General features: G+C 46.5%; 1 protein-coding gene across 1 annotated transcript in view; it reads right to left on the bottom strand.

Annotated features, from left to right (window-relative positions):
• Positions 1-26,258, bottom strand: part of NPHP4 (nephrocystin 4) — a 353,374-nt gene that overhangs the window by 254,220 nt on the left and 72,896 nt on the right. The window contains exons 8-9 of the mRNA XM_073656722.1: positions 23,646-23,821; positions 22,588-22,714 (exon numbers count right to left, since the gene is read on the bottom strand). Coding sequence (XP_073512823.1) covers positions 22,588-22,714; positions 23,646-23,821 — 303 coding nt within the window. The remainder of the gene's footprint in view (positions 1-22,587; positions 22,715-23,645; positions 23,822-26,258) is intronic.

The following is a 26,258-nucleotide window of genomic DNA, read 5'->3' as shown; positions in this document are numbered from 1 at the left end:
AGCAGGAGCTGCGACTCAGCGCTCCTCCTTGGCTGCTACTTAAGAGAATGAATATTCCCTCTTCTCCACGCCCATGGGAGTGGAGAAGAGGGAATATTCATTTCCCTTTAGCAGCGGGCACACGTGGTAGCTGCAGCAGCGGGTACCGCGTGTGCTCGCTCCTCCACCGCCGCAACCCGCTCCTCCGCCGCCGCAGCCTCCCTCCCCCCCCCCCAATACCAATACTCACCTATCCTCCTGGTTCCCACGCTGTTTGGGGCCCTCCCGGCCCCCTTCCGGTCACGGGCCCCATAGCAGTGGCGTGGCCTGCCACCATTGGTGGTAAGCCACTGCATATGGAACACTAACTGGCATAATAAACTGACATTTTCTGTTTTCCTGGAAATCATTTGTCAGCTTTGCTGCGCAGGCTGTGACATCATTTGCAAAGTCACCTCATTATAGTTTTCGTTTTTTCCTCCTCTTCTTCCCAGAGCCATAACTTTTTTATTTTTCTGTCAGTATACAGCCATATGAGGGCTTGTTTTTTACGGGACAAGTTGTACTTTTGAATGGCAAAATGGATTTTACCCTATAGTGGACTGGAAATGGTTAAGTCCCACTGTCGGAGATTGACAGCGGGATTTAACTGGTTAACAGCAGTGGGTGGAGCTCCGATCCACCAATGGCTGTTAAAGGCACATGACGTCTGATTAAATGAGCCGTCATGTGCGGTAAAAGATGTAGGCTCAGTGTGAGAATAAGCATCAAAAGAGGGGACACAACATGACGTATATTTACGTCATATGTCTTGAAGAGATTCCGTCACCAGGCTTTTGCTACCCCATCTGAGAGCAGCATAATGCAGTTAAAGAGATCCTGATTCCAGTGATGTATCACTTAGTTTACTGGGTTCAGCAGTTGTGATACAATCAGAGTTTTTAGATGCAGCATGTAGCAAAGCTCAGAAAACGAACCCCGCCCCCACCACAGCTAACCCCGCCCACACCACAGCTTTCTGTGTACATTGTATATTGACAGTGAGCTACTAATGAGTGTTGGGGGCAGAGCTGGACCAGGTCTCACAGGGGCACTAGTCCGGGCAGTGATAATCTCCTGCTGACAAAACACTCCTTGTATTGTAACAACAGAACACAACCTAATAAGTGACACAACCCTGGAATCAGGGTCTCAGTCCCTTCCTCGTGTAGGCAACAGAGTACATAGCAAAAACCTGCTGGCAGATTCCCTTTAAAGGGTGGTTGATTTAATAACAGCTATATTATACAAAAGGGTCACACAGATAAGGCAGGATTGTAGCACAATACCAATAGATAGGACTCAACTCTATTTTTTCTGTACACTTCTTAAAGGGAATCTGGTACTAAGTTTTTGCTACCTAATCTGAGAGCACCATGGTGTATGGGCAAAGACCCTGATTCCAGCAATGTGTCATTTACTGGGCTGCTTGGTGCAGTTTTGATAAAATCATTGTTTTATCAGCACAGTATCCCTATAGGACTAGTAAACCTGCTGCCAGGTAGCCCTCCTGCTCTGTATAACCCCGCCCACACCACTGATTGGCAGCTTTGTGTACACTGGGCATAGACAGAAAGCTGCCAATCAGTGGTCGGGGGCGGGGTTATACAGAGCTTTATTTATTTAGTTATTCAGATAACTGCTAGATATTCAACAGGGGTTCTATCAAAACTGCAGGAAGCAGCCCAGTGAGTGATACATCGCTGGAATCCGGGTGTTTAAATGTTATAGTTATGTAGCACAGATTTCTGGTGTCAAAATTTTACATTCTTGCACAGGGTTCATTTGGGTAAAAATGGAGCAATATATAGCTGGGCCGGCTTCTTCTTTTGATTAGCCGGCCTGGCACGACTTCACAAGTTCCTCACACCACAACAATGACCTGTAATAAGCTGTGGATGCAGGGAGGTAAGAGGCAGTTCTCATGGCTTCCATAGATTGACATTGCCAATGAACCAGGTCCAGAAAATCAGTTCGCACAAACATTAAGTGTAACCCAAAGAAATGGATTTTATAAACCCTTTAAACATCCTGTATCCTTCCAAAGTCCTCACCTATCAGTCATTTATCACATATTCTTCACCTACCATCGCCAGGCTCGGACTGGCCCACAGGGGAGCAAGAGAATCCTCCGGTAGGCCGTCCCCATGAAGGAGTGCTGATGAGCATTTGCAGAAAAAAGTATCATGTAATAATTCAGTAAATAAGCTAGCCACGTTACTGTTACATAGAAGCAAAAGTAAATTTACATACTAGGGTCAGGTCATTTTTGCATGTAGCTGAACAAAGGGCCCCAAGAATCAATGTTATTGGTGGGTCTTTACCTACCCAGTCTGTCACTAACCATCGTAGTACCCCTTTAAGTATATAAACATAAAATTATATATACCTAAAATGTTCTATATGGTGCTATGTAGTTCATTTATTTTATATATATATTATATATATATATATATATATATATATATATATATATATATATATATATATATATATATATATATATATATATATATATATATATATATATTCACAATAATTAGATTCTGTCTTTCACATCCCCCTATAAATTGACACGGAGAAGGGAAGCGACACTGTGGCGTCTTTACAAGTCACTGCTATGCGCAATGGATTAGTCACCATGTGATATTTAGGTCTGCGGCGCACGCTGCAACCTTTCCATCCCTGGCTATCATTACAGATGAAGTTTCCTTTTATCCTTTGTAGACATTTTTACTTCTCCTGCAGATCAGCCGACGACCTTTACTCATTGTTCCCTGCGTCAATACATATTTAGCGGCGGACATGAACGTAAATATGCCATTTTCCAATTGAATTCAAGGCTCCTAGGAGCGAAGTGGTGAAGTTTAATGACCCAACTGTGCAAGAAAAATTGTTCTCCTGCCGTCTGGAAGGAATCTAGGTGGAAATTACGACTAATAATGGACTCGTTTCTTTTTAAACATTGACTTCGGTCTGGAGTTTCATCATCGGTATATTGATTAATGAAAACAATCCAAGTCTCAGCATCTGGACACACTTAGTCAACGGTATATTGAATGGTATTTATGATGGAAAAAAAGCTTCTGTGCTGTCTGGTGTCCGACTATTCCTATAGCACCACATGGAGCCGTTCTGAAAAGTGGCACCTGATGTGACTACTAGGGAGCTAAAGGGGTTATCTAGTCACAAGATGTAGTACTATTCATAGGATAGGTCATTAATACCAGATAGTCGGGCTCCCACCTAACAGCACCCCCACAATCAACAGTAGCACGCAGATCTAAACATATTGAATGCAACAGCACAGTGCTACTCCATTCAGTGTGTAGTGGCCACTGCCGAGCACTGCAGAAAATAACTTTTTCAAGACACCTGACACCCCTATTGATTAGCTGCTAGCTGTGCTTATATTCAGCCAATGCCAGAGCTTATAACAGCTGATCAGTGATGGTATTAGTTGTCTTGAATAGAAGCTGTTCTGCAGTACTCAGCAGCGGCCGCTACACATTGAGCAGATTTGCAGTAAGCAGCTCCATTCAATGTGTTTACATCCACCAGAGCTTTTAACAGCTGAATGGTGGGTGCGCAGCATGTCAGACCTTTGCCAGAAATTGATAACCTATCATCGTCAATATCTTCTACGCCCCTGATTATTCCATGAAGAATCCCCCATGATAAAGAAGGAGGTAGCACACGTGCAAAATACTGAAAAAACAAACCACTGAAACCTAGCCTTCATAGATGCAGTGGTTGCCTAGTATTATAGATACACACAGATAAAGGCTTCTATAGGGCGCCAGTCACACATATGTTTACTGCACCATTATGGTCACTGGTCAAGCCCATACTATTAGATCAGGCGGGCTGCCCAGCACTATATAAAAGTGCACCCCACAGGGACATGCACCCCAAATTCCTCACTAAAAGGCCTGGCTACACCCAAAAGGAGAAAAAACGTGCAACAACAAAAAAAAGATGAAAAAGATGTAACAAACGCATGAAGTACTGGTCAATATTTTGGCTAAAATACGTAAGCTTACCAACGCACATCAAGGGTTCCCATTTTCATTTTAGTCCATAAATTAAAAGCGTCTCACTGAAAAAGACAGAACATTTAAAAAAAAGTAGTAGGGACAAAGACCCTGATTTTAAAGCTGTGCCCCTTCTTGGGCTACTTGCTGTAGTTTTGATAAATCCCATGTCTTTCCGCTGCAGAGTTGAATATATAATACTGGCACTGGGGTGAGCTAATTGCATATGTTAATTTATTAATTTATTGTACACAGTAAGTGGCTTCCTCTAATACGGGGAATAGAAAATTAAATTCAGACAATTGTTGAATGTTAAAATCCAACTCTCTGCCCCCTAATTCCTACTCCAATAATTTCTTTGGGCATAGTAAAGAGGGTTCGGATCCACCGACATGGGAAAGACTGGCCAACTTTTATCTTAAGTGTATGGCCACTTTGGGGAGGCTAAAACCTCAAGTTATGATGGAAAACAATTTAAAAAACAAAGTAAAATCCAACCAGAATTCTTCCAGATATTCTTTTGTCATGTTTTTTCTCTAATTTTACAGTGTCTTGCACATGACCTCTAGAGAAATTTGGATTTCAGCTCCGTTGTATGTAATTCCCACATTCCACACCAGGAACAAATTAAATATTTAACCTTGCCCTCGTCTGTCTCGGGTTTCCTGCAAATGCCTTAAACAGTTTCTACATTATTCATTGCGGCTCATCACTCAGTCTCGCTATTTTTTTTTCCACTTAAATCCCAGTAAATAAGCGTTGAGGAAAATAAACTTCCAGAGGAAGCAATGACTTTCAAGCTTCTTGTCGGATCTGTAAACATTTTGCACAGAATGATTCATAGAGCTGGATCACTGTGGAAAGTAGCATTAGGATTAACAGATTAGCGGTAAGGAGTGCGGAGCATCAGAAAATGACAGCTTATGTACCAACCATCTCACTCACTCCATGGGGTAATACTCCGGGTGACAAGGCAGTATACGGGAGCCATTAGGGCCATGGTAATTTACAAGTGACCTAAGTGGCCTCGACAGATCACTACAGGTGGATTTAAAGAGAATCTGACAGCAGGTTTTGCCATGTAATCTGAGAGCAGCATGGTGTAGAGGCAGAGACCCTGATTCCAGCGATGTGTCACTTACTAGGCTGTGTGTTGCTCTTTCAATAAAATCAGTGTTTCATTGGTAGAAGATACAGGACTAGCGCCCACGTGCCACCAAGTCCACTGCTCTGTATAACTCCGCCTCCTCCACTGATCTGCAACTTTTTTTCAATACACAGTGTGCACAGAAAGCTGGGGGCACCAGATGTGATAGAATCACAGTGCTCTGTGTACAGTGCATAGTGACAGAAAGCTGCTAATCAGTGCTGGGGGCGGGGATGGACCAGGAGGCACGAGACACCTAGTCCTGTCAGTGTTTTATCAGCAGGAGATTATCACTATAATATTGAAACAGCAAGCAGCCCAGTGAGTTATACATCATTGGATTCAGGGTCTCAGTACCCAACGTTATGGAGCTCTCAGATTACATAGCAAAAACTGCTGACGGATGCCATATAAATGTACGAACATGACAGCATAACAAATTAGCGCTAGCATCTGCAATGTGAGACTGTGGAAAAAAAAGACATCTAGTCTATCTGTTGATGGATGGTCCGGCTATGCTCACTTCCGCATTTGGAGGTAATGCGAGCAGGGCCATTGACATGACTACACCTGACTGCAGCAAGCGGCAGGAATTGTTCACTTGTCCTAGACCGATGAAGAGGACCAGTGCATGACCCGGCAGAGCTCTGTAGACGTGCTCTCTATAGCCATCTAGCAGTGTTGGTCGACCATGCGCAGAGCTTACAGGCTCTTTCCAATCAGCTTGTAAGCACCGCTCTAAAGTTAGATCCCGATCCCGGCCAACTGCAGCGCCACTGCGCTCCTCTAATGCTGCAGAGGCAAGGCTGCCTGATAAAGCAGCACCAGAGAGCAGACAGTACAGGCCAGCGGCTAAACGATGGCGCTGGTCTGAACCATCACTTCTTAGGCCTCATTCACACGTCAGTATTTTTGCATCAATATTTCATCAGTATTCGTATGCCAAAACGAGGAGTGTCTCCAAAACACAGAACAGCTGTCAATCTTTCAATAGTAGTTTTTCTTTGTAAGTTCCACTCTGGCTTTGGCATACAAACACTGATGCAAAATACTGACATGTGAATGAGGTCTTAGGCAGGAACTCACCACCACCTAGCAATAATATACTCCTGCCACAGAACCCCTTTAATAGGGATGCTGTCATGTTGAAAACTATGTGACCTGCAGGCAGGAGGATAAAGAGTAGGAGGAGCTGCTGATCAGACTAATATACATTTTGGTGAGAAAAGTTTCAGTAAAACTTGCATTTTATTTATAGAAATCCCTGTTTTTTTGGCATAAGAGTCCAGTGGGTGGTCCTACTCAATGATTGACAGTCTCCCCTGTATGTGAAGAAACTGGAATCAAATGGGTCAAACCTGCTCTGCCAACGAAAGATGAGGAGACAGGAATACAAATATGCGGTTTATTAGTCAACAAGTTTTGACATCTCAAACTTCTTCATCAGGACAAACCACAGCGAATTGTGTCACGCAAGGTGAAAGAAAGACTAAGTGAACAACGACGGGAAGAGGGGCAGGAAGCCCAAACACTAGGAAAAGGGGGAGTGGAGACTCCTAGGCAGATCTGACAACACCCTGACAGCCCTAACGTCCCTAAATAGATTCCACACCTATCGCCGAGCAGGAAACCTAATCCCTCACTGCCCCTAGCGATAGGTCCAGGATAGGGAGGGGATGAGGTGAGCACTAGTCAGCCTCCGCTGCAACTAAAGACAAACCAGGAAAACAGGCAAGAGAAACACTTAGCTTGAGAAGATACCAGAGAGATCATGCCAACTATCCTCCAAGGGAACTCCAAGAAGACACTAGCCAACTACTAGTACTTCAGGACAGGACAGAGGAAAATAGAGCAATCACCGGCGACTCTTTGGAGAGACTGAAGGTATTTAAAAATCCAGCAAGGATGTGTCAATTAGCAGCAGAAGGTGGAGGTCACTGCTAGGTCCTAGAGGGAGAAGGATATCTCTCTCTACACTACAGAGATGAAAAGGTCAGGTGCCTGCAGAGCCAAGCACAATGTCCTTCTACAGCTGGATCCAGAACGACTGTGTCACACCTGACACATCCGTGAAAATGTTCTCCCATGTTTGGTGACTTTCTCAGCATTTCTCTCACTCCAAAAAAAAAAAAAAACCACTTTTCAAGTAAAGTTGAACTCTATTACTTTAGCCCAATGTGTGTGTGTGAGAGAAAAAATTATTGTGAGCCCCACTGAGGACAGGAACTGATGTGAGTGATGACAAATTAGGCTGTGATGACAACCATATCATGGAGCCGGCCTTGTGTGATTAAGCTTTGGGAAATACAGTCCTGATGTACCAGGGCACAAACTGATCCTGTAGTTTCCCCAAATATTCAGAGCTCTCCCCACTAATAACCAATTTAATAAATCTTCACATTCTCTATTAAATGCCGATTATCAAAGATCTTCCGTCCCAATTCTGTGTTGTGCTCTTCATTGATTATTCCTCCCGGAAAAGTAGGAACAAATTGACAACTGGGTGTCATCATTTCACTTGTCACTCAGCACTGATTGGACAGTGGCAGTATGTAGGGACACACCCTCAACTTGTAATGCCCAGTTGTCAATTAATTCATACATTTTTGAAGATACAACAGTGAAACAGCACAGCTTGGAGAAAAAAAAAAAAAGATCCCAAACTGTTATTTCATGTAGAATTTAGGAATTTAACGTGTCAGTAATTAGGACAGGATCCTTAGATCCACACCAAATGGTGGCTGGAGACAGGAGCCTGCGATGAGAGCAGGCAGTGAGACGACATAAGTGTAGTTGCAGTATCTGCGAGGACGCACTGATTGCCAGATCTTGATTGCCAGGGCTGAACTCCATTACCAACTCTGCAGCCACGCTCACAGTCATTGCAAGCTCTCATCGCTGGTTCCTTTCTTCTCCTGCAGACAGGAGCCAAAGATGAGAGCTGGTAAAGACACTCAGAGGACGGCTACATTAACAGTGTGGGGGTGCAGAGCCGCTGATGGTCATATCTTCATTGACAGTGCTGAACTCAAGCAGGTGCTCGGCACCTGCACCTTGCCGGCTCTCATCGCGGTCTCCTGTCTACAGGACAGTACCGAGCCGCAACTGCAGACAGGAGCCGGCGATGAGAGATGGCAATGATAATACATGAGCGCAACGGCATGCAGAGTTCAGACTGTACTTACTTGATCATTGTCAATCAAAATGACAAATTGAAGGGAAGTAACAGAGAACTGAGCCCTTTAGCTTCACCAATGCCCCCTAATTTGCATATGAAATAATTATTTTTTTGTATGCAAATTAAGCTGCAAGCAGCTATACTAGAGGTAGGATTGTTATATGCGCCAAGTCCCCTACATACCCGCCTAAGTGGTTTAGATAGCAGACCATCAAAGGGGTAGTCCACTACTAGGACAACCCTTTCTCATACCCCCTGCTTGGCCTCGCCTCCCGTGCCGGCGCTGTTCCTGCGGTGTCAACACTCGCTCTCCCTGGGGCTCTCGTGCAGTGTTGTGACATGTGATCCCAGCGCCCAATCAACACTGGCATCATTGTCTCCGCCTCCTGTCGAATTCCTCTTAATGTTCAATTAATATGAAGGCAGAGACAGTGACGCCAGCACTGATTGGGCGCTGGGCACCACGTGTCACAACACCGCACCGCCCGGGGAGAGTGAATGCTGACCCCGGGGGATTGACGCCAGCATGGGAGGGGAGTATAGCCTTTTTTTATTTTATTGGGGCCAAGCAGGGAGTATGAGAAGGAGTTGTCCTAGTAGTGGACAACCCCTTTAACTGTATGTATACGTTAAGTGGGTGGGCAGAGTGCTGTGGAAATGAGAGGAGGACATTCAGAGAGGGACAAGGTTAAGGCGCCAGCAGGGGCGCACATTGAAATCATGGGGCCCCATAGTAGAAGTTTTAACTGAGCTTTGAGTTGTCAGACGTTGAGGAGGAATAATGGAGGAGGAATAATGGAGGAGGGATCGTCAGCTGACGCTCCCTCCTCTATCATTGCTTCCAACTGTATCGGCATCCAGGATGCCGATGCAGTTGAACGTGTGATAACGGTACGCCACTGGCTGCTAGATCTTGTGATTTGCTTTATTTGGTAAGAGCAGGCATTATAAAACTAGACATGATTACAGGCATAGCCTCTTTGATTGCTTAATTCTAAGGTGCCAGATAATCTGTGCCTATGGAATATAAATCTGGTGCTGGAAAAGGTAAGAAAATGCTTAGAGTGTAGAAATGCATCAGAAGTTTGGTTTGGATCATTAGAAGCGAGGACTGTAAGACAAGAACCTTTTTGAAATCTTTATGCCAAGTTGTAAAGAAATCTTAAAAGCCCCTCCTAATGCTTAAATGGACCCAGAATTATCTTCAACCAGAATCATCTTCTAAGTTTCCGCTCCGTAGCAGTGGCTGTCATGCTGGATGTACATAACACTGCATCACATCAGTCAGGAAGATTCATGGGACTATTCAATAATTTATATGACATTTCTAACCCAGAAAGAAACCTTACAAATTAATAGGCTGACAGATGTCTAATGAGATCGCAGTGGTTCACAAAAATAGCCCTAATGTTTTCCATAATACATCTCTTATATAATGAATATTTATATAGGTGACATTGCCTAGAGCGTGTCAGACTGGTCGGAATAATGGCGCGAGCTCTGGTTCAAGCGCATTACGTTAACTTCTGCACCACCAAAACGGAGGCAAAGTACATTGCAGAACACAGTAGTCACTTTTTGCATCCCGGAACTTCACTCCTGGTTCTACAGGAGATGCTAATGAATCCTCCAAAAAAACACCACTTTAGGGTATATCTGAATAAGTCCAAACCCCATTGAAGGCCTTTTAACACAGCAACAAACAGGTCGATTAGGAGACCTGGTCATAGCATGAGGGACTAGGTTAAAGCACCAGCAGGGGCATACATAGAACTCATGGGGCCCCATAGTAGAAGTTCTAATTGGGCTCTGAGATGTCAGACGTCGAGGAAGAATAATGGAAAATGGATAGTCAGCCGACCCTCCCGCCTCCATCATTGCTTCCAACTGTATTGGCATCCAAGATGCCGATGCAGTTGAACATGCGATGACGGTACGCCACTGAGTACTAGATCCAGTGATGTGCTTTATTTGGTAAGAGCAGGTATTATAAAAACAATAAAAATTTTTGTTTTTTTTTTATTTTATAGGGGCAAAACATTTAGTTCAAGAATGGGTTGTCCTAGTAGTGGACAACCCCTTTAATCAATACTGATCGCGATATGAAAAATAAAAAAAAAAGTTATTTTTTTTTAAATAAATGTAACATGAAAAACAAAATTTAAACAGTGGGTAAATTTCTGATGACACATTCCCTCTAACAGAAAGTAAAAGGATCTTTGCAATATGAGGGCTGTCACACTAACTGAACAGGACAAGAGGATGAAGAACATGCTGGGCACAAGACACTTAAGACCAGATCAGGAGACCAAATTCCCAGTCTCCCTGTCCGTCTGTGTCACGGGTGTGTCAGGTGTGACAGACAGTCGCTCTGGATCAGGCTGTAGAAGGTCACTGCGCTTGCATTGCAGACGCCTTCTTCATCCTATCTATAGTTTTATCCTTCTTCCTTTAGGAGCCAGCAGCGACCGCCACCTTCTGCTGCAAATTGACACACCCTTGCTTGATAGTTAAAAACTCTGTTTCTCCAGAGAGTCACCGGTGATAGTTCTATGTACCTCTGTGCAGAGCTGGAGCACTAGTAGTTGGCTAGTTTCTTCTTTGGTGTCCTTGGAGGACAGTTGGCGTTATCTCTCTTGTGTCTGCTCAAGCTAAGTGTATCCCTTTTGTTTGTTTACCTTGTTGTCTTCAGCTTGCAGTGGGGCCTGAAAGGCTCACCTCGTCCCCTCCTTATCTAGGGCCAAGCTCTAGGGACATTCAGGGATTAGGTTCCTGCTCGGCGATAGGTGTGGAACTTATATAGGGACGATAGGGTAGGCAGGGTGAAATTGGATCTGCCTAGGGGACTCCACTCCCCCTTTCACTAGTTTTTGGGGTCCATTCCCCCCTTCCCATCGTTGTACACTTGTGCCTTCCCTCACCTTGTGTAACAGTCTGAGTGAACGGATACTGACAAGCCTGGAGGAAGAACTTTCTGAACTTTATAAACTTATTGTAACGGGTCTGGGAGGTGGAACCTCTGAGCAACTATACAAGGGGGCAGTCCTTGTAAGGAAGCGGGTGGCTCCCAGGGAAGGCGGGCAGGTAGTCACGGCTAGTGACGGGGACAGTCTCTGGGTTGAAGGGCAGGAGGACACGGCAGGTGACGGGGACAGTCTCTGGGTAGAAGGGCAGGAGGTCACGGCAAGTGACGGGGACAGTCTCTGGGTAGAAGGGCAGGAGGTCACGGCAAGTGACGGCAGAGCCTCCAGGTAGGCTAGCAGGCAGGTAGCAGGTGGACGCTCCCAGGTGAGCGGGCAAGAGTCTCTGGACAGGTCGGTGGTCACAGCAAGTGACGGCTCCAGGTAGGCTAGCAGGCAGGTAGCAGAGGAGCGCTCCCAGGTGAGCGGGCAAAAGTCTCTGGACAGGCAGGTGGTCACGGCAGGTGACGGCAGAGCCTCCAGGTAGGCTAACAGGCAGGTAGCAGGTGAGCGCTCCCAGGTGAGCGGGCAAGAGTCTCTGGACAGGCAGGTGGTCACAGCACGTGACGGCGGAGCCTCCAGGTAGGATAGCAGACAGGTAGTAGGTGAGCGCTCCCAGGTGAGCGGGCAGACTGATCCATAGACAGACTGGCAGGGCTGGTAGGCAGACTGTCGAACCGTAGATAGATAAGTAACAGGCAGGAATCTGGCAGGTGACTGGCAGGTAACTGGTAACGGGACCTGAGGGCTGAAGCAGAGTTGAAAGGCTTTGCAACAACATTGCTCGGGCACCTCCATTTTGGAGGAGGTGCCTAATATATGGTGAGGTCCTCCGGCCATTGGCCGGGGACTCCTTAGGATGGCGCGCGCGGCCCCTTTAAGAGAGGGGGAGCGCGCGCGCCCTAAGCACTGGGGCCGGGAAGTAGCACGCGCTGCCAGCAGAGCGGGAGGAAGCCGCCGGGCACGGAGCAGAGAGGTGAGGGGAACGGCGTCCCTGCCTAGCAGGAGGCAGGGACGCCGACACTACAGTACCCCCCCCTTTAGGCCCCCCCCTTTTTTAGGCCAGAGAGAAATTTAGCAAGGAGGAGAGGGGCATGGATGTTCTCCCGGGGCTCCCATGTTCTCTCCTCAGGACCAAACCCCTTCCAATCTACCAAAAAAAAAGTCTTTCCTCTTACCCTCTTAGTGGCCAGAATACTCTCTACCTCAAAGACGTCTTCAGCGGAAACCGGAGCAGGAGGAGTACCTGGATTGTTGGAAAAAGAGTTAAAGACAACGGGTTTGAGGAGAGATACGTGGAAGGAGTTGTGAATCCGTAAGGTGGCCGGGAGTTTTAATTTGTAGGCCACTGGATTCATTTGCCTGAGGATTTTGAAAGGACCGATGAAGCGAGGACCTAACTTGTAGGAGGGTATCTTGAGCCGTACACGTTTGGAAGAGAGCCAAACCTTGTCTCCCGGACGGAATTGAGGCGGATCCAGACGTCTCTTATCAGCATATCGCTTCATCTGCTCGGAGGACAGAAGAAGTGCAGACCTAGTACTCTCCCAAATGGTAGAAAACTCGCTGACAAGAGACTGCGCGGCAGGGTTGTCCACAGAGGCGGAGACGGGAAACGGAATCCGGGGGTGCTGGCCATAGACAATAAAGAACGGGGACTTGGAAGAGGATTCGCTCTTGTGGTTATTATAAGAGAACTCAGCCCAAGGAAGGAGGTCCACCCAATCAGAATGGTGGGCATTAACAAAGTGCCGGAGATAGCTGGTAAGGATCTGATTGATCCGCTCCACTTGACCATTGGACTGAGGGTGGTAAGCGGAGGAGAAGTCCAGGGTGACGTCCAGCAGTTTACATGTGGCTCTCCAGAAGCGTGAGGTAAACTGAACCCCTCGATCCGACACGATGTGGAGGGGTAGGCCATGGAGACGAAAGATATGGCGGATAAAGTCCTTAGCCAGCTCAGGTGCAGACGGAAGACCAGGCAGGGGAATGAAGTGGGCCATTTTAGAGAAGCGGTCCGCGACCACCCAAATGACAGTACACCCGGCAGAGACAGGAAGATCGGTAATGAAGTCCATAGCGATGTGTTGCCACGGGGCAACAGGTATGGGAAGCGGCAGGAGATGACCAGCTGGTAAGTGTCTGGGAACTTTGTTGCGGCCACAAGATGAACAGGCAGAGACGAAGTCTACCACATCCTTACGCAGGGTAGACCACCAGTAATGCCGGGAAATGAGTAGGAAGGTCTTTTTTTGGCCGGCATGGCCAGCTAGTTTAGAAGAATGACCCCAGCGAAGAACCCTCTCACGGTCTGGAGGCGCCACGAACGTCTTGCCGGGTGGAAGACGAGTCAAATCCAAGGGGGCCACATTCATCACCTTGGAGGGGTCGATAATGTGCATAGGCTCCTCCTCTTGGTCGGAGGACAGGAAGGATCGGGACAAGGCATCAGCTTTGACATTTTTGTCCGCCGGGTGGAAATGAAGGATGAAATCGAAGCGGGCAAAAAACAAAGACCACCGGGCCTGACGTGGATTAAGTCTCTGGGCATTTTGGAGATATGCCAGGTTCTTGTGATCCGTGTAGATGATCACCGGGTATAGAGCCCCTTCAAGCAGGTAACGCCACTCCTCCAGCGCCAATTTAACGGCTAGCAGCTCTTGGTCTCCTATGGAGTAATTGCGCTCAGAGGAGGAGAAGATTTTAGAGAAAAAGCCGCAGGTTACCATTCTCCAGGAGGAAGACTTTGGGTGAGCACTGCTCCGGCTCCAGAGGAGGAGGCATCAACCTCCAGGTAGAACTGTTTGTTGCAGTCCGGACGGTGCAGCACAGGGGCAGAGGAGAAGGCTTGTTTCAGGGAAAGGAAGGCCTCCTCAGCTTCGGATGACCATACCTTGGGATTTGCTCCCTTACGGGTGAGCGCAGTTATGGGCGCAGTCCGTGACGAGAAGTGAGGAATGAAGAGACGATAGTAATTAGCGAAGCCCAGGAATCGCTGTATCGCCTTCAAGCCCTCCGGACGGAGCCACTTTAGGACAGCAGAGAGCTTCTCGGGATCCATTCGCAAGCCTGTCTGGGAGATAACATAACCCAGAAAAGGAAGAGAGGTCTGCTCAAAAAGGCACTTCTCGTATTTAGCATAGAGGTGGTTCTGCCTGAGCCTAAGCAGGATCTGACGAACATCCCTCCGGTGTGTGGGAAGATCCGGAGAGAAGACCAAGATGTCGTCCAGGTATACCACCACGCAGGAGTAAAGAACGTCACGGAAGATGTCGTTGACCAGTTCTTGGAAGACGGCGGGAGCATTGCAGAGACCGAAGGGCATCACACGGTACTCATAGTGTCCGTCCCGGGTATTAAATGCTGTTTTTCACTCGTCTCCCTGACGGATACGGACCAGGTTATATGCTCCACATAGATCCAGCTTGGAAAAGATCCTGGCGCCTTTAAGGCGATCAAATAACTCAGAGATGAGCGGAAGGGGGTATTTATTTTTAACCGTGATCTGATTGAGTCCTCTATAGTCAATACAGGGGCGAAGCGAGCCATCTTTTTTTTTGACAAAGAAGAATCCGGCTCCAGCCGGGGAAGTAGACTTCCGGATGAATCCCCTGGCCAGATTCTCCTCTATGTACTCAGACATGGCCCGGGTTTCTGCCGCAGACAACGGATAAATACGCCCACGGGGTGGAGTGGCGCCGGGTACCAGGTCGATCGGGCAATCATATGGCCTATGAGGTGGCAATGTCTCTGCTTCTTTCTTACCGAAGACGTCAGCATAGGGCCAGTAAGGAGCCGGAAGACCGGGTAAATTAGCTGGGATAGGTGGAGGACGAACCGGACGAACCGGAACCAGGCAGGTCTTATGGCAGGCCGGCCCCCACCGGAGTACTTCACCGGAATGCCAGTTCAACACGGATTCATGTGTCTGGAGCCAAGGTAGACCTAGCAATAGGGAGTGGGAGAGTCCGGACAACACATGGAAGGAGATTACCTCAGAGTGCAGCATTCCCACCTGCAGGGTTATGGGTTCCGTGACTAGCAGGATGGTCACCGGAAGGAGTCTTCCATCCACGGAGGCGACGGACAAAGGTTCAGCCAGAGACTTGGTGGGAATACGGTATTTCTCAACCAGGGACTGAGAGATGAGGTTTCCAGCGGATCCAGAGTCCAGGTGGGCGAGTTCAAAGTGACGGTTCTCTCCCCAGGAGATAGATACAGACAAAGTCAGGGTTGGAGAGGACTTATTTTTGTCTAGGGCGACCTCTCCGAGCGGTCCTAGACACTGGAGTTTCCCGGCCTCTCCGGGCAGGAACGAATCAGGTGCTCCTTACTGCCACAATAGAAGCAGCTCCCCTTGGCTCGGTGTGACTCTTGGCGAGATTTGACCAACTTGGTCTGGTCGATCTGCATGGACTCGGATGAGTGCGCCTGGGGAGTGACAGAAGAGGAGACAGGTTTCTGGAAAGTAGGAGCTAGGCGGGGAAACCTTCTCTCACGGGTGGTCTCTTTGGTACGTTCTTGAAACCGGATGTCAATCCGGGTAGCCAGAGACACCAGGTCATCCAGGGTGGTAGGAATGTCTCGACCGGCGAGCTCATCTTTAATCCGACCGGAAAGGCCCTCCCAGAAGACGGACACCAGGGCCTCATTATCCCAGGCAAGCTCAGAAGCGAGGGTGCGGAATCGTATGGCATATTGGCCCATGGTGAGACTCCCTTGGTGGAGACGTAGCAAAGAGGAGGCAGATGAGGTCTTTCGTCCTGGTTCATCTTAGACCCTTCGGAAAGCAGTGAGGAAAGACGACAGGTCGGACACCAGGGGATCCCCTCTCTCCCACAGAGGGTTAAGCCATGCCAGTGCCTCCCCAGTGAGATGGGACATGATGAATGCCACTCTGGCTCGGTCGGAGATAAACTGGTGGGCCTGGAGTTCAAAGTGCAGGGTGCACTGGTTTTTGAAGCCCCGAGCTTGAGCGGGGTCGCCTCCGAAGCGAGGAGGTGCAGAAAGCCGGGGACCGGGGCAGGATGCCATGGTATTGGTGGGCAGCGGCGCTGCCGGTTTGCGAGTCAAGACACTAGCGGTGGTTGCTGGTGGAGCAGTCAGAGTGTCCAGGCGAGAGTTGACGTTCCGCAGGTGGCTCAGGATGGACTCCTGTTGGGACCTCTGACAGGACAGTTCATGGCATAGGTCCGAGAGCGAGGGAGTTTGGGTGCCACCGGGTTCCATGGCCCGAGCAAACTCTAACGGATCTGGGAGGTGGAACCTCTGAGCAACTATACAAGGGGGCAGTCCTTGTAAGGAAGCGGGTGGCTCCCAGGGAAGGCGGGCAGGTAGTCACGGCTAGTGACGGGGACAGTCTCTGGGTAGAAGGGCAGGAGGACACGGCAGGTGACGGGGACAGTCTCTGGGTAGAAGGGCAGGAGGTCACGGCAAGTGACGGGGACAGTCTCTGGGTAGAAGGGCAGGAGGTCACGGCAAGTGACGGGGACAGTCTCTTGACAGGCGGGTGGTCACGGCAAGTGACGGCAGAGCCTCCAGGTAGGCTAGCAGGCAGGTAGCAGGTGGACGCTCCCAGGTGAGCGGGCAAGAGTCTCTGGACAGGTCGGTGGTCACAGCAAGTGACGGCTCCAGGTAGGCTAGCAGGCAGGTAGCAGAGGAGCGCTCCCAGGTGAGCGGGCTAGAGTCTCTGGACAGGCAGGTGGTCACGGCACGTGACGGCAGAGCCTCCAGGTAGGCTAACAGGCAAGTAGCAGGTGAGCGCCCAGGTGAGCGGGCAAGAGTCTCTGGACAGGCAGGTGGTCACGGCACGTGACGGCAGAGCCTCCAGGTAGGCTAGCAGGCAGGTAGCAGGTGAGTGCTCCCAGGTGAGTGGGCAAGAGTCTCTGAACAGGCAGGTGGTCACGGCAGGTGACGGCAGAGCCTCCAGGTAGGCTAACAGGCAGGTAGCAGGTGAGCGCTCCCAGGTGAGCGGGCAGGAGTCTCTGGACAGGCAGGTGGTCACAGCACGTGACGGCGGAGCCTCCAGGTAGGATAGCAGGCAGGTAGCAGGTGAGCGCTCCCAGGTGAGCGGGCAGACTGATCCATAGACAGACTGGCAGGGCTGGTAGGCAGACTGTCGGACCGTAGATAGATAAGTAACAGGCAGGAATCTGGCAGGTGACTGGCAGGTGACTGGCAGGTGACTGGCAGGTGACTGGCAGGTGACTGGCAACGGGACCTGAGGGCTGAAGCAGAGTTGAAAGGCTTTGCAACAACATTGCTCGGGCACCTCCATTTTGGAGGAGGTGCCTAATATATGGTGAGGTCCTCCGGCCATTGGCCGGGGACTCCTTAGGACGGCGCGCGCGGCCCCTTTAAGAGAGGGGGAGCGCGCCCTAAGCACAGAGGCCGGGAAGCAGCGTGCGCTGCCAGCAGAGCGGGAGGAAGCCGCCGGGCACGGAGCGGAGAAGTGAGGGGAACGGCGTCCCTGCCTAGCAGGAGGCAGGGACGCCGACGCTACACTTACGACACAGGTTGAACTTATATTTCGACTAGTGTCACATTTTTTGGGAATAAAAAATGTATCCAAGATCAATGGACAAAGATTAATGTCCTATTAGCACCAGCCAAGTACTAACACTGGTCATTCTAAGGAAACCGTAGAAAGCCGGCACATAAACCCATTATGTGGCTGAAGTATTACCCTGGACAAAGCAGACAATGACTGGCTTTTCTCTATGTGAGCAATTAGCCTGCAAAATGCCAGTTTTCAAAATCCTCTGCATGTTCTGCGGGTCACATAGAGCCTCCTGGCACTTACATCGCACTTGACATTAATGAAAGAATCCCCGTTGACCATCTGCACTCCGGCACAGACACATTCAGTTCCCACGGGGAAGGGGTTCTTTGTTATGAAATCAAAAAGGGGAAAAAAAATGAAATGTCTTTTTGTGGGTGTCATGTTGGCCCGTTTCTCAACTCCCAGGATTTCGCTGCAGCCTTTGGCTCAGCAGGAATGGACTTAGTAGCCCACTCTAAGGGCGTCTTATCATTCAGGTTCAAACACGAGTTTTAGAAAAAGTCGCCTAGGAGAACAGAAGAGGCAAGATCTGGAAAAAGGCTGAAGAAACATAAAGGAGGGTCCTTCTGAGATTACACTCAATCCGGGGATTGATGGGAGTCTAAATTTAAAGGGACATGGGTAATTGCACGTTAGCTGGGATGAAACCAAGTGTGAATATATAGACGCTGTACACAGGAACAGCGCAGCGATGGGACAGAACGGATTTTAACTCTTTGCTGGAAAAACAAGACTCAAAAGTCTTGATTATAAACCAGACAAAGTGATGAATTAAAGAAGCACTCCAACAAAGATCCTCTTAATACATTGCAATCATTATATTATACAGCACTGTGCACTTACAATTGCTGATTTTCCCCTTCTACCTAGCTAAATTCATCTATATAGAAACAGGACGTCTCTTTTCCCTGCATTTATCATTCCCCTCTTCAACTCCTGACCCAGCTGCTCCCTCCCCCCTGCCAGGGACTTTTGCAGTGACTCATGACTCATGCAGGGAAAATTGACCTCCTGTTTCTACATAGAGCTTAGAAGGATTCAGCTGGTCAGTTTTTAATCATGTGATGTCATAGAGCTAATGGAAAAGAGAATAATAAGTGGGCAAAAAAGGCAAATTGAGCAATTGTAAGTGCACAGTGCTATATAATATGATGACTGCAATATATTAAGAGGATAAACATTTTGATGGGATTGAGTCTTTAAGGAAGACTGATGTGATGAATAATATCACATGCACAATATTTTGGAAAGGTTATACATTATACACAAGTACATAAGATAAATGGGATTCCTGCAACTACGGGATGCTACGGTCAGGTCAATGATAGAGATTACCCTAACCAGGATGAAGAGGACTCAGCGATAATCTTCCATGGATCCAGCAACATTAAACAGATGATTGTTTCTGCATAAACCTTTGTCTGGCCAGATATTTTTAAAATGTAGTATCACCGGGTGGCGAATCAGAGCAGCTGACGATACCGGCTCATACAGGGAAGTCCTGAGTGGTGGAGCCACCTCCAAGTCATCCTTTATGGATCATTAGGGCATGAGGACATGAGAAGAGTTCTGTGTGCACTTGTAATCATGGGCCGTTACATGCAGAGCAAAATAGAGATATTGCTATAGGACCACATAATGGCACAGAAACTGGACAGCAACAACTATGGTGTGGAGGTTGTGGCTGGAGTTGCGCTGCCAAGTGCAATGAGTATAATAGCAGAGAACAGGCTGTGTTCACTCTTAAAAGGAATGATGAAAAGACAATTTGTAAAGTCAGGTAAAATGTTACTGTTTTAGTCCAAGGCGGCAGAGAAACTTGGCGGTTACTACTCAGTATGAGGTACAGAAGCTCGGTGGTTACTACTCAGTATGAGGCACAGAAGCTCGGTGGTTACTACTCAGTATGAGGCACAGAAGCTCGGTGGTTACTACTCAGTATGAGGCACAGAAGCTCGGTGGTTACTACTCAGTATGAGGCACAGAAGCTCGGTGGTTACTACTCAGTATGAGGCACAGAAGCTCGGTGGTTACTACTCAGTATGAGGCACAGAAGCTCGGTGGTTACTACTCCGTATGAGACACAGAAGCTCGGTGGTTACTACTCCGTATGAGACACAGAAGCTCGGTGGTTACTACTCAGTATGAGGCACAGAAGCTCGGTGGTTACTACTCAGTATGAGGTACAAAAGCTCGGTGGTTACTACTCAGTATGAGGCACAAAAGCTCGGTGGTTACTACTCAGTATGAGGCACAAAAGCTCGGTGGTTACTACTCAGTATGAGGCACAGAAGCTCAGTGGTTACTACTCAGTATGAGGCACAGAAGCCCGGTGGTTACTACTCAGTATGAGGCACAGAAGCCCGGTGGTTACTACTCAGTATGAGGTACAGAAGCTCCGTGGTTACTACTCAGTATGAGGCACAGAAGCTCGGTGGTTACTACTCAGTATGAGGCACAGAAGCTCGGTGGTTACTACTCAGTATGAGGCACAGAAGCTCGGTGGTTACTACTCAGTATGAGGCACAGAAGCTCGGTGGTTACTACTCAGTATGAGGCACAGAAGCTTGGTGGTTAATACTCAGTATGAGGCACAGAAAAGCTTAGTGGTTACTAACAATATGAGGCACAGATCCCAGACAGTTATTACTCTGTATGAGCACAGAAGCTTTACGAAATTTGGTGTTTGGAAACCATAAACAGTTTTAGTTGAAAAATTCAACATAAAGGGGAAATCAAAAATCACAAAGCTCATTTAAGTCTGTTTCTATCATTGGACTGTCAAACATTGATTAACTTGAATAGCTCATTTGGTTATGCCAAATGAGACTGTGACACAGCCTGTAGAGAGTCAATAAGTTGAGACACATGGACTGTGCAATCACCCTCAAACCAGGAGTTCCTTTAATAGGCCTCACTCTAAGGTGTGAGGAAACTCCATTCTCTCTCTCCCCTTTGTCCCCCCTAAAAGACGCAGGAAGGTTCTGCTCTCCACCTGACATGGACTCTTATAGCAGTCAGACTGTGCTCCACCAGTTCACCCAGGCCTCAAAATTCTACAGTCGCCTCTTAGTTGAGTTTGCAACAATTCGCTGGAACCTGTGGTGCAGCACATTGCTCCCAGAGGAAACTTCTCATTACAGCAAAGGGATCACAGTCATGGGCTTTCAGCCAAGTGACTATGCATGGCAAACCTTTACATGGACGCTCCTATAGATGCCCAATGTATGTCATGTTAATCTACATCATGTCACGACAGATCCTCCCTTGAAGACCCCTTGACAGTAGTCTTCAGAAATACGGCATCAGAGCAGATATCCTCAAACGCAGAAACACCTAAATGTAAAAGCACCACTTATCTCATTGTAACATAACATGCAAATTGCCTCTTCGGAGAAAAAGAGGATTTGAACTCTATAGCGCCCCCTATGGGAACATATAACAATTTAAAAAAAAAAGACACCTTAGAGAAATGAAACAGAATGCACAATAACTATCTCTAACTACATCATCAACACAAATCCTTACACATATGCTACAATCAGATTATTACCAAAGTTGTTTTATTTCTTATTTTATAAAAACAGACTACAATATACAGTTGTATATACAATTTTCAAAAATTCCAGAAAAAAAAGTTGCTTCTTCTCCTGTTGAAGCACTTGGGCCCCGATTCATCATTGTCATTGAGCCTGGGTTTTGTATAATTTTGTGTATTGTGCACCACTTCTTGTTTGCACCCAATTCTTTAATCTATTTGAGCCTTTTTTAAAGCCTCTTTTATAGCTCCTCGCCTGATTTTGTTTTTTTTTTGTTTTCCGCTTTGTGGGCAGTTTAGTGATTCCAGATGTTTGCACCCAATTTAAGAAGCAAAATTTGGTGCAACTCCACTTCAGTCACTCCGCCCCACTGTAGTTTTATACAAGTTTTTCAAAAGTTGCACTTTTTTTCACAAAATGTTTTAAAAAAAGATGTGATTTTTTTGCTCAAAAAGCCGCAAAAATGGTTCATTAGGAAAGTAGCCTTTTTTTTACTTTGCGTCATATTCATAAACAGCGTGCACAATTTTGATGGATTTGGCGCAATAAATGTCAGCGAATACCACAAGACAAAAAAAATGCAAATAATGAAACTGGGCTTTAATGTTGTTGAGAAAGTCAGAAACAACTATTGAACTATATGAGATATTAATACTTTTCTATTATTTACAGCTCATTGCGGTGGTGACCGACCACCTCTGCTGTCTAGCTGTGATGGCTGAACATGCACAGTGCTCACAAGCTCTTTACTCTTGAGCTTGTAAGCGCTGCTTTGAAGCTGGATAGGATCACTGGAGCATGCTTATCTTCTAATCTTGGCCAGGTTCAGTGCATTGCTTACAAGCTAGACAGAAGCAGTGGTCGGTCACGGAGGCAACGAGCTGTAAACAAAAGAAAAAAGTTTCATATCTCTAGAACGGCTGCAAATTTTAACAAACAGAAGGCTGCAAAACTATCCAACAGAAGATGGGAATAAAATTTTAAGTGGTCCACACAGTTAATACACTAGGGCCTCCTGTATAAAGAGCTGACTTGATACTGCTATTTGCGTGATCTATTGTAGTACTGGTAATATAATCCTGTTATTAAGATATTGGATATAATAAAAAGACAGCTTCAGCTATCGAAAACTATAAGATCTCACAGTACCTTGTTGCCGACTCCACTGGGTAAGCAGAAGACATATTCCAGCTGGAAGACTATGGAGAATCCAGGGTCACTGACCATCTCCGGAAGACGTATGCGGCTCCTTAATACCAGGGCTTGAGTGGAGGAGCTGACAGGAGAACAAATGTTATTTTAGGTCACTGTCTGAAGTCCAGGACAAGTGCGATACAGTGATTTACGGATGTTTTCCTGTAGTGATCGGGCGTTGAACAACCCCGGAGGAGACAACACTACAGCTAATCTATGTCATATCTCTATCTATCTATCTATGAGAGAAAGCGATAAATAAACGATAAACATTTTAATAGGTAAGGTAAATTATATTGATGACTTAAGACAAAGTTCCCCTCTAATATCCTTCAGGAGAGGAGTCTTCCTTGCCAATTCTGGTCATTTCATGGGAGACCCATTGTCCTGAATGGAAGCCATGTCATGCTTCATTTCTTCCTCATCCAGTGGTCTATCACTTTAAATCAGAGGGGGCGCTGTGACTGTGAAGGGGTTGTACAAATCAAACAACCCCTTAAAAGAAATTCAGATAACTGCCATGGCCATAAAACTTCATTCATCACAGGAGTGAAGCAACAGTCTTGTTCCTAATGAACGGCAGACGTTCCTGTATATGGAGGGGCCTGTGGCCCTTAAAGGCAATCTGCCATCAAGTTTTTAATCTGAGAGCAGCATAATGTGGAGACAGAGACCCTCTTTCCAGGGATGTGCTACTTATTGGGCTACTTGCTGTAGTTTTGATAAAATCACTGTTTTATCAGCAGCAAATTATCAGTAAAGGACTAGTAAACCTGCTGCCATGTAGTCCTCCATACTCATGAGCTCTATGTAACTCCACCCACACCACTGATTGGCAGCTTTCTGCCTATGCTCAGTGTACATAGAAAACAGCAGCAAGCAGCCCAGTACAGTAAGTTACACATCGCAGGAATCTGGATCTTTGCCCCTGCATCATGCTGCTCAAGATTAATGTGTTGGGGGTGGCAGAAGTCACTCTGTATACACAGGATTAAGGCTCATTTCTTCCATACCTCTGGTTGTTGATCTGCTTCTTCTTCAGGCTTAGCGTGGACGGCGTTCTCATCATCCTCGCCTCCGGAACCACAACTACAACTTGCGGCTGCTGCACAAACCCCCAACCATTATGGACACCGATGTGCAGCCTCCGTTCTTGGATTACTACAGAGGTCCCATCAGTTGGGTGACCCTAAAGGAAAGTGAAATACTCAGACTTAACTTTTCCCTTATTCCCTCAATTGTGATCTAATTATTAGGACCCTATTAAATACAGCGAAGGAGGAGGCGGTGGCAATGCGCAGGTAATAGAGCCGGAGAGACATAAGCTTCAGACCTACCATAGTCCTTCAGCCTCATTTGCATATCAATTCAAACACTGATTTTTCAGTAATGGAGGAATGGACCGGCCATGTAAAGGTATTGCTGGACTTGTCTTTGAAAGAGCTACATGCACATATAAATGGTTTGGGGTGTGAATTCCTGCTGACAGATTCCCTTTAAATTTTACTAATATTTGAAAAATTTTTGCACAAAAATAAAATACAGCTATAATATTTTTGCCTTCTATTCGCAAATGGCAAAAAAATGCTCCTCAGCCAGAGAGATTATCCGCGACTGCAGACTTTAGATTTTAGACCGGACAACCCATTTACAGATATTCCTGAAATGATTTTCTTCTCTCAGATACCATAGTAGCAGCCTTGGAAGGATTTCAGACAGCTCAGAATTGTGAAAACGCCTCACGTCTTGTGTCAGTCTACATGTGTTCTTGTCTGATTTTCACATCAGATTAACTTAAGCCTGCGAAATAAATAAAAAATAAAACCCTGAAACCACCATCTTTTATTATTGATATACTGAATGCCGGCAGCAAAACTAAAAAAAAAAAAATGGAATCACATAAAGCCCAGCACAGATCATTTAAGTGGTAGTTTAACCCACTTTGTACTTGCCGAGCCTATAATCTAATCACACGAGTCCGCAGGGGAACCGGTTTCCGTACAGGCATAGACCGTAACGCCGGTTTCTTGTATCTGACCTAGTGATTCTGTAGCACTTTAAGGACCACAAATTTCTTTATTCCAGGGCTGGAGAGTCCAGAGTTAATCACAAACCACCACCCTATTGAAATGAATGGTGGCAGCGGTCCTGCGATTTACCCATGTGACCAGCTACTCGGGTGCGTCTTCTTCTGCGCACGGGCTGAGAGTGTTCGTGCCCAGAGACAAGCTATATAATCTCCTGTATTTGCCCAAGTGATGGAGACTTGTAGTCCACGTGATACCCTTGAGCCTGTGCTTTGTGGTCAGCTTCTCTGTCCGCTGAGCCACAGCAGTTACACTTTTTCTCCGGGTGTTTATGGTCCGATATCCTTGCTTTAGTCTTTTTAGGGTTATAGGCGTTTTCGTTTATTCATTTGTCTGCCCAATCATCTTTCGGGTGCGGCTTATATACTTTCTCCCTGCTGGTAATATCCTCATTTGGATGTCCAGAAATACTGCTGTTTATGCCAGTCAGTGAAAGGCTTCAATATGGATGTGGAGATCACAATGCTCCATTTTAGCATGGCATTTCAGGTTTTGGTCTTTCTGAAATTTTGGCAGAAAGTGGCCAACACCTTTAAAAGGGAATCTATAATCAGAAAATTACTTACTGTTTAAAATCACATTTTTATATTATATGTATTTTTCTGCATTTTTTCCCCAGATCAAAATCTGTATTTAAAAAAAAAAAAAAAAGAAATACAAAATTTGAAATATTGCAATTTTCACACTGGCCACTGGGGCATTTTTTTAGACTCTAACTTCCTGTAGTTTCAGGAAACACCACATGTATATAGCCACAATTAACAGACTCACACCTGATCTGTTATGGGAGGGGGGCAACTGTGACATCACTTATTGTGATTGGTGGATCCAGTGTTATCAACGGTGTATACAGGGGTTACCTGTTATTCTAGTCTTGTCTCTGATAAGGAAACTGCCATTGAAAGGACAAGAGTCTAAAAAAGCCCCAGTGGCCAGTGTGAAAATCACAAAATTTACCTATTTTTGTTTTTCTTTAATAAAATTTGTGATATGAAAAAAAATTGCCAACATTTTTAAAAATACATGTAACACAAAAACCTGATTTAAACCATAGGACATTTTCTGATGACCGTTATAAACACAAGAAGCGCAGACTACCATTTAGGGACCAAATCTTACAAAATAACGTGAGCCGGCCCAATTCCAAGGGAAGCTAGTCAAAGAGCCTTGAAGTTTGCAACTTTCTTTTGGCGTTTATGACAGTTATTACTAACAGGTGAAAGAAGAATAAATAATCAGCTTGTTTTTGTTATTTTACTGACCGCTAGCATCCATATTTTTTCACCATTTCTGGTTTTACACCTTGAGGTAATGCGACTCACTCGGCTGCTCTCAGAGGTAGACACAGGAACAGACACAGAAACCTTCTGTTGGTTTATTTAAACACGGCATAAACCAATGCAGAATTTAACAAAATAAACATGGCCTTTCTGGCATAAAGGCAAAACAAAAGATAACTTATATCACAGTCCATATGCCTGCGGTATTGACCCGCTCAGGATACAACAAACTTCAGCTCCCACTGGAGCTCCAGACTGG

The sequence above is a fragment of the Phyllobates terribilis genome, unplaced genomic scaffold (genome assembly GCF_046119375.1).
Source record: "Phyllobates terribilis strain yellow unplaced genomic scaffold, ASM4611937v1 Scaffold_12__6_contigs__length_324123572, whole genome shotgun sequence".
Taxonomy (NCBI): domain Eukaryota; kingdom Metazoa; phylum Chordata; class Amphibia; order Anura; family Dendrobatidae; genus Phyllobates; species Phyllobates terribilis.
This window is presented reverse-complemented; position numbering and strand designations above follow the sequence as displayed.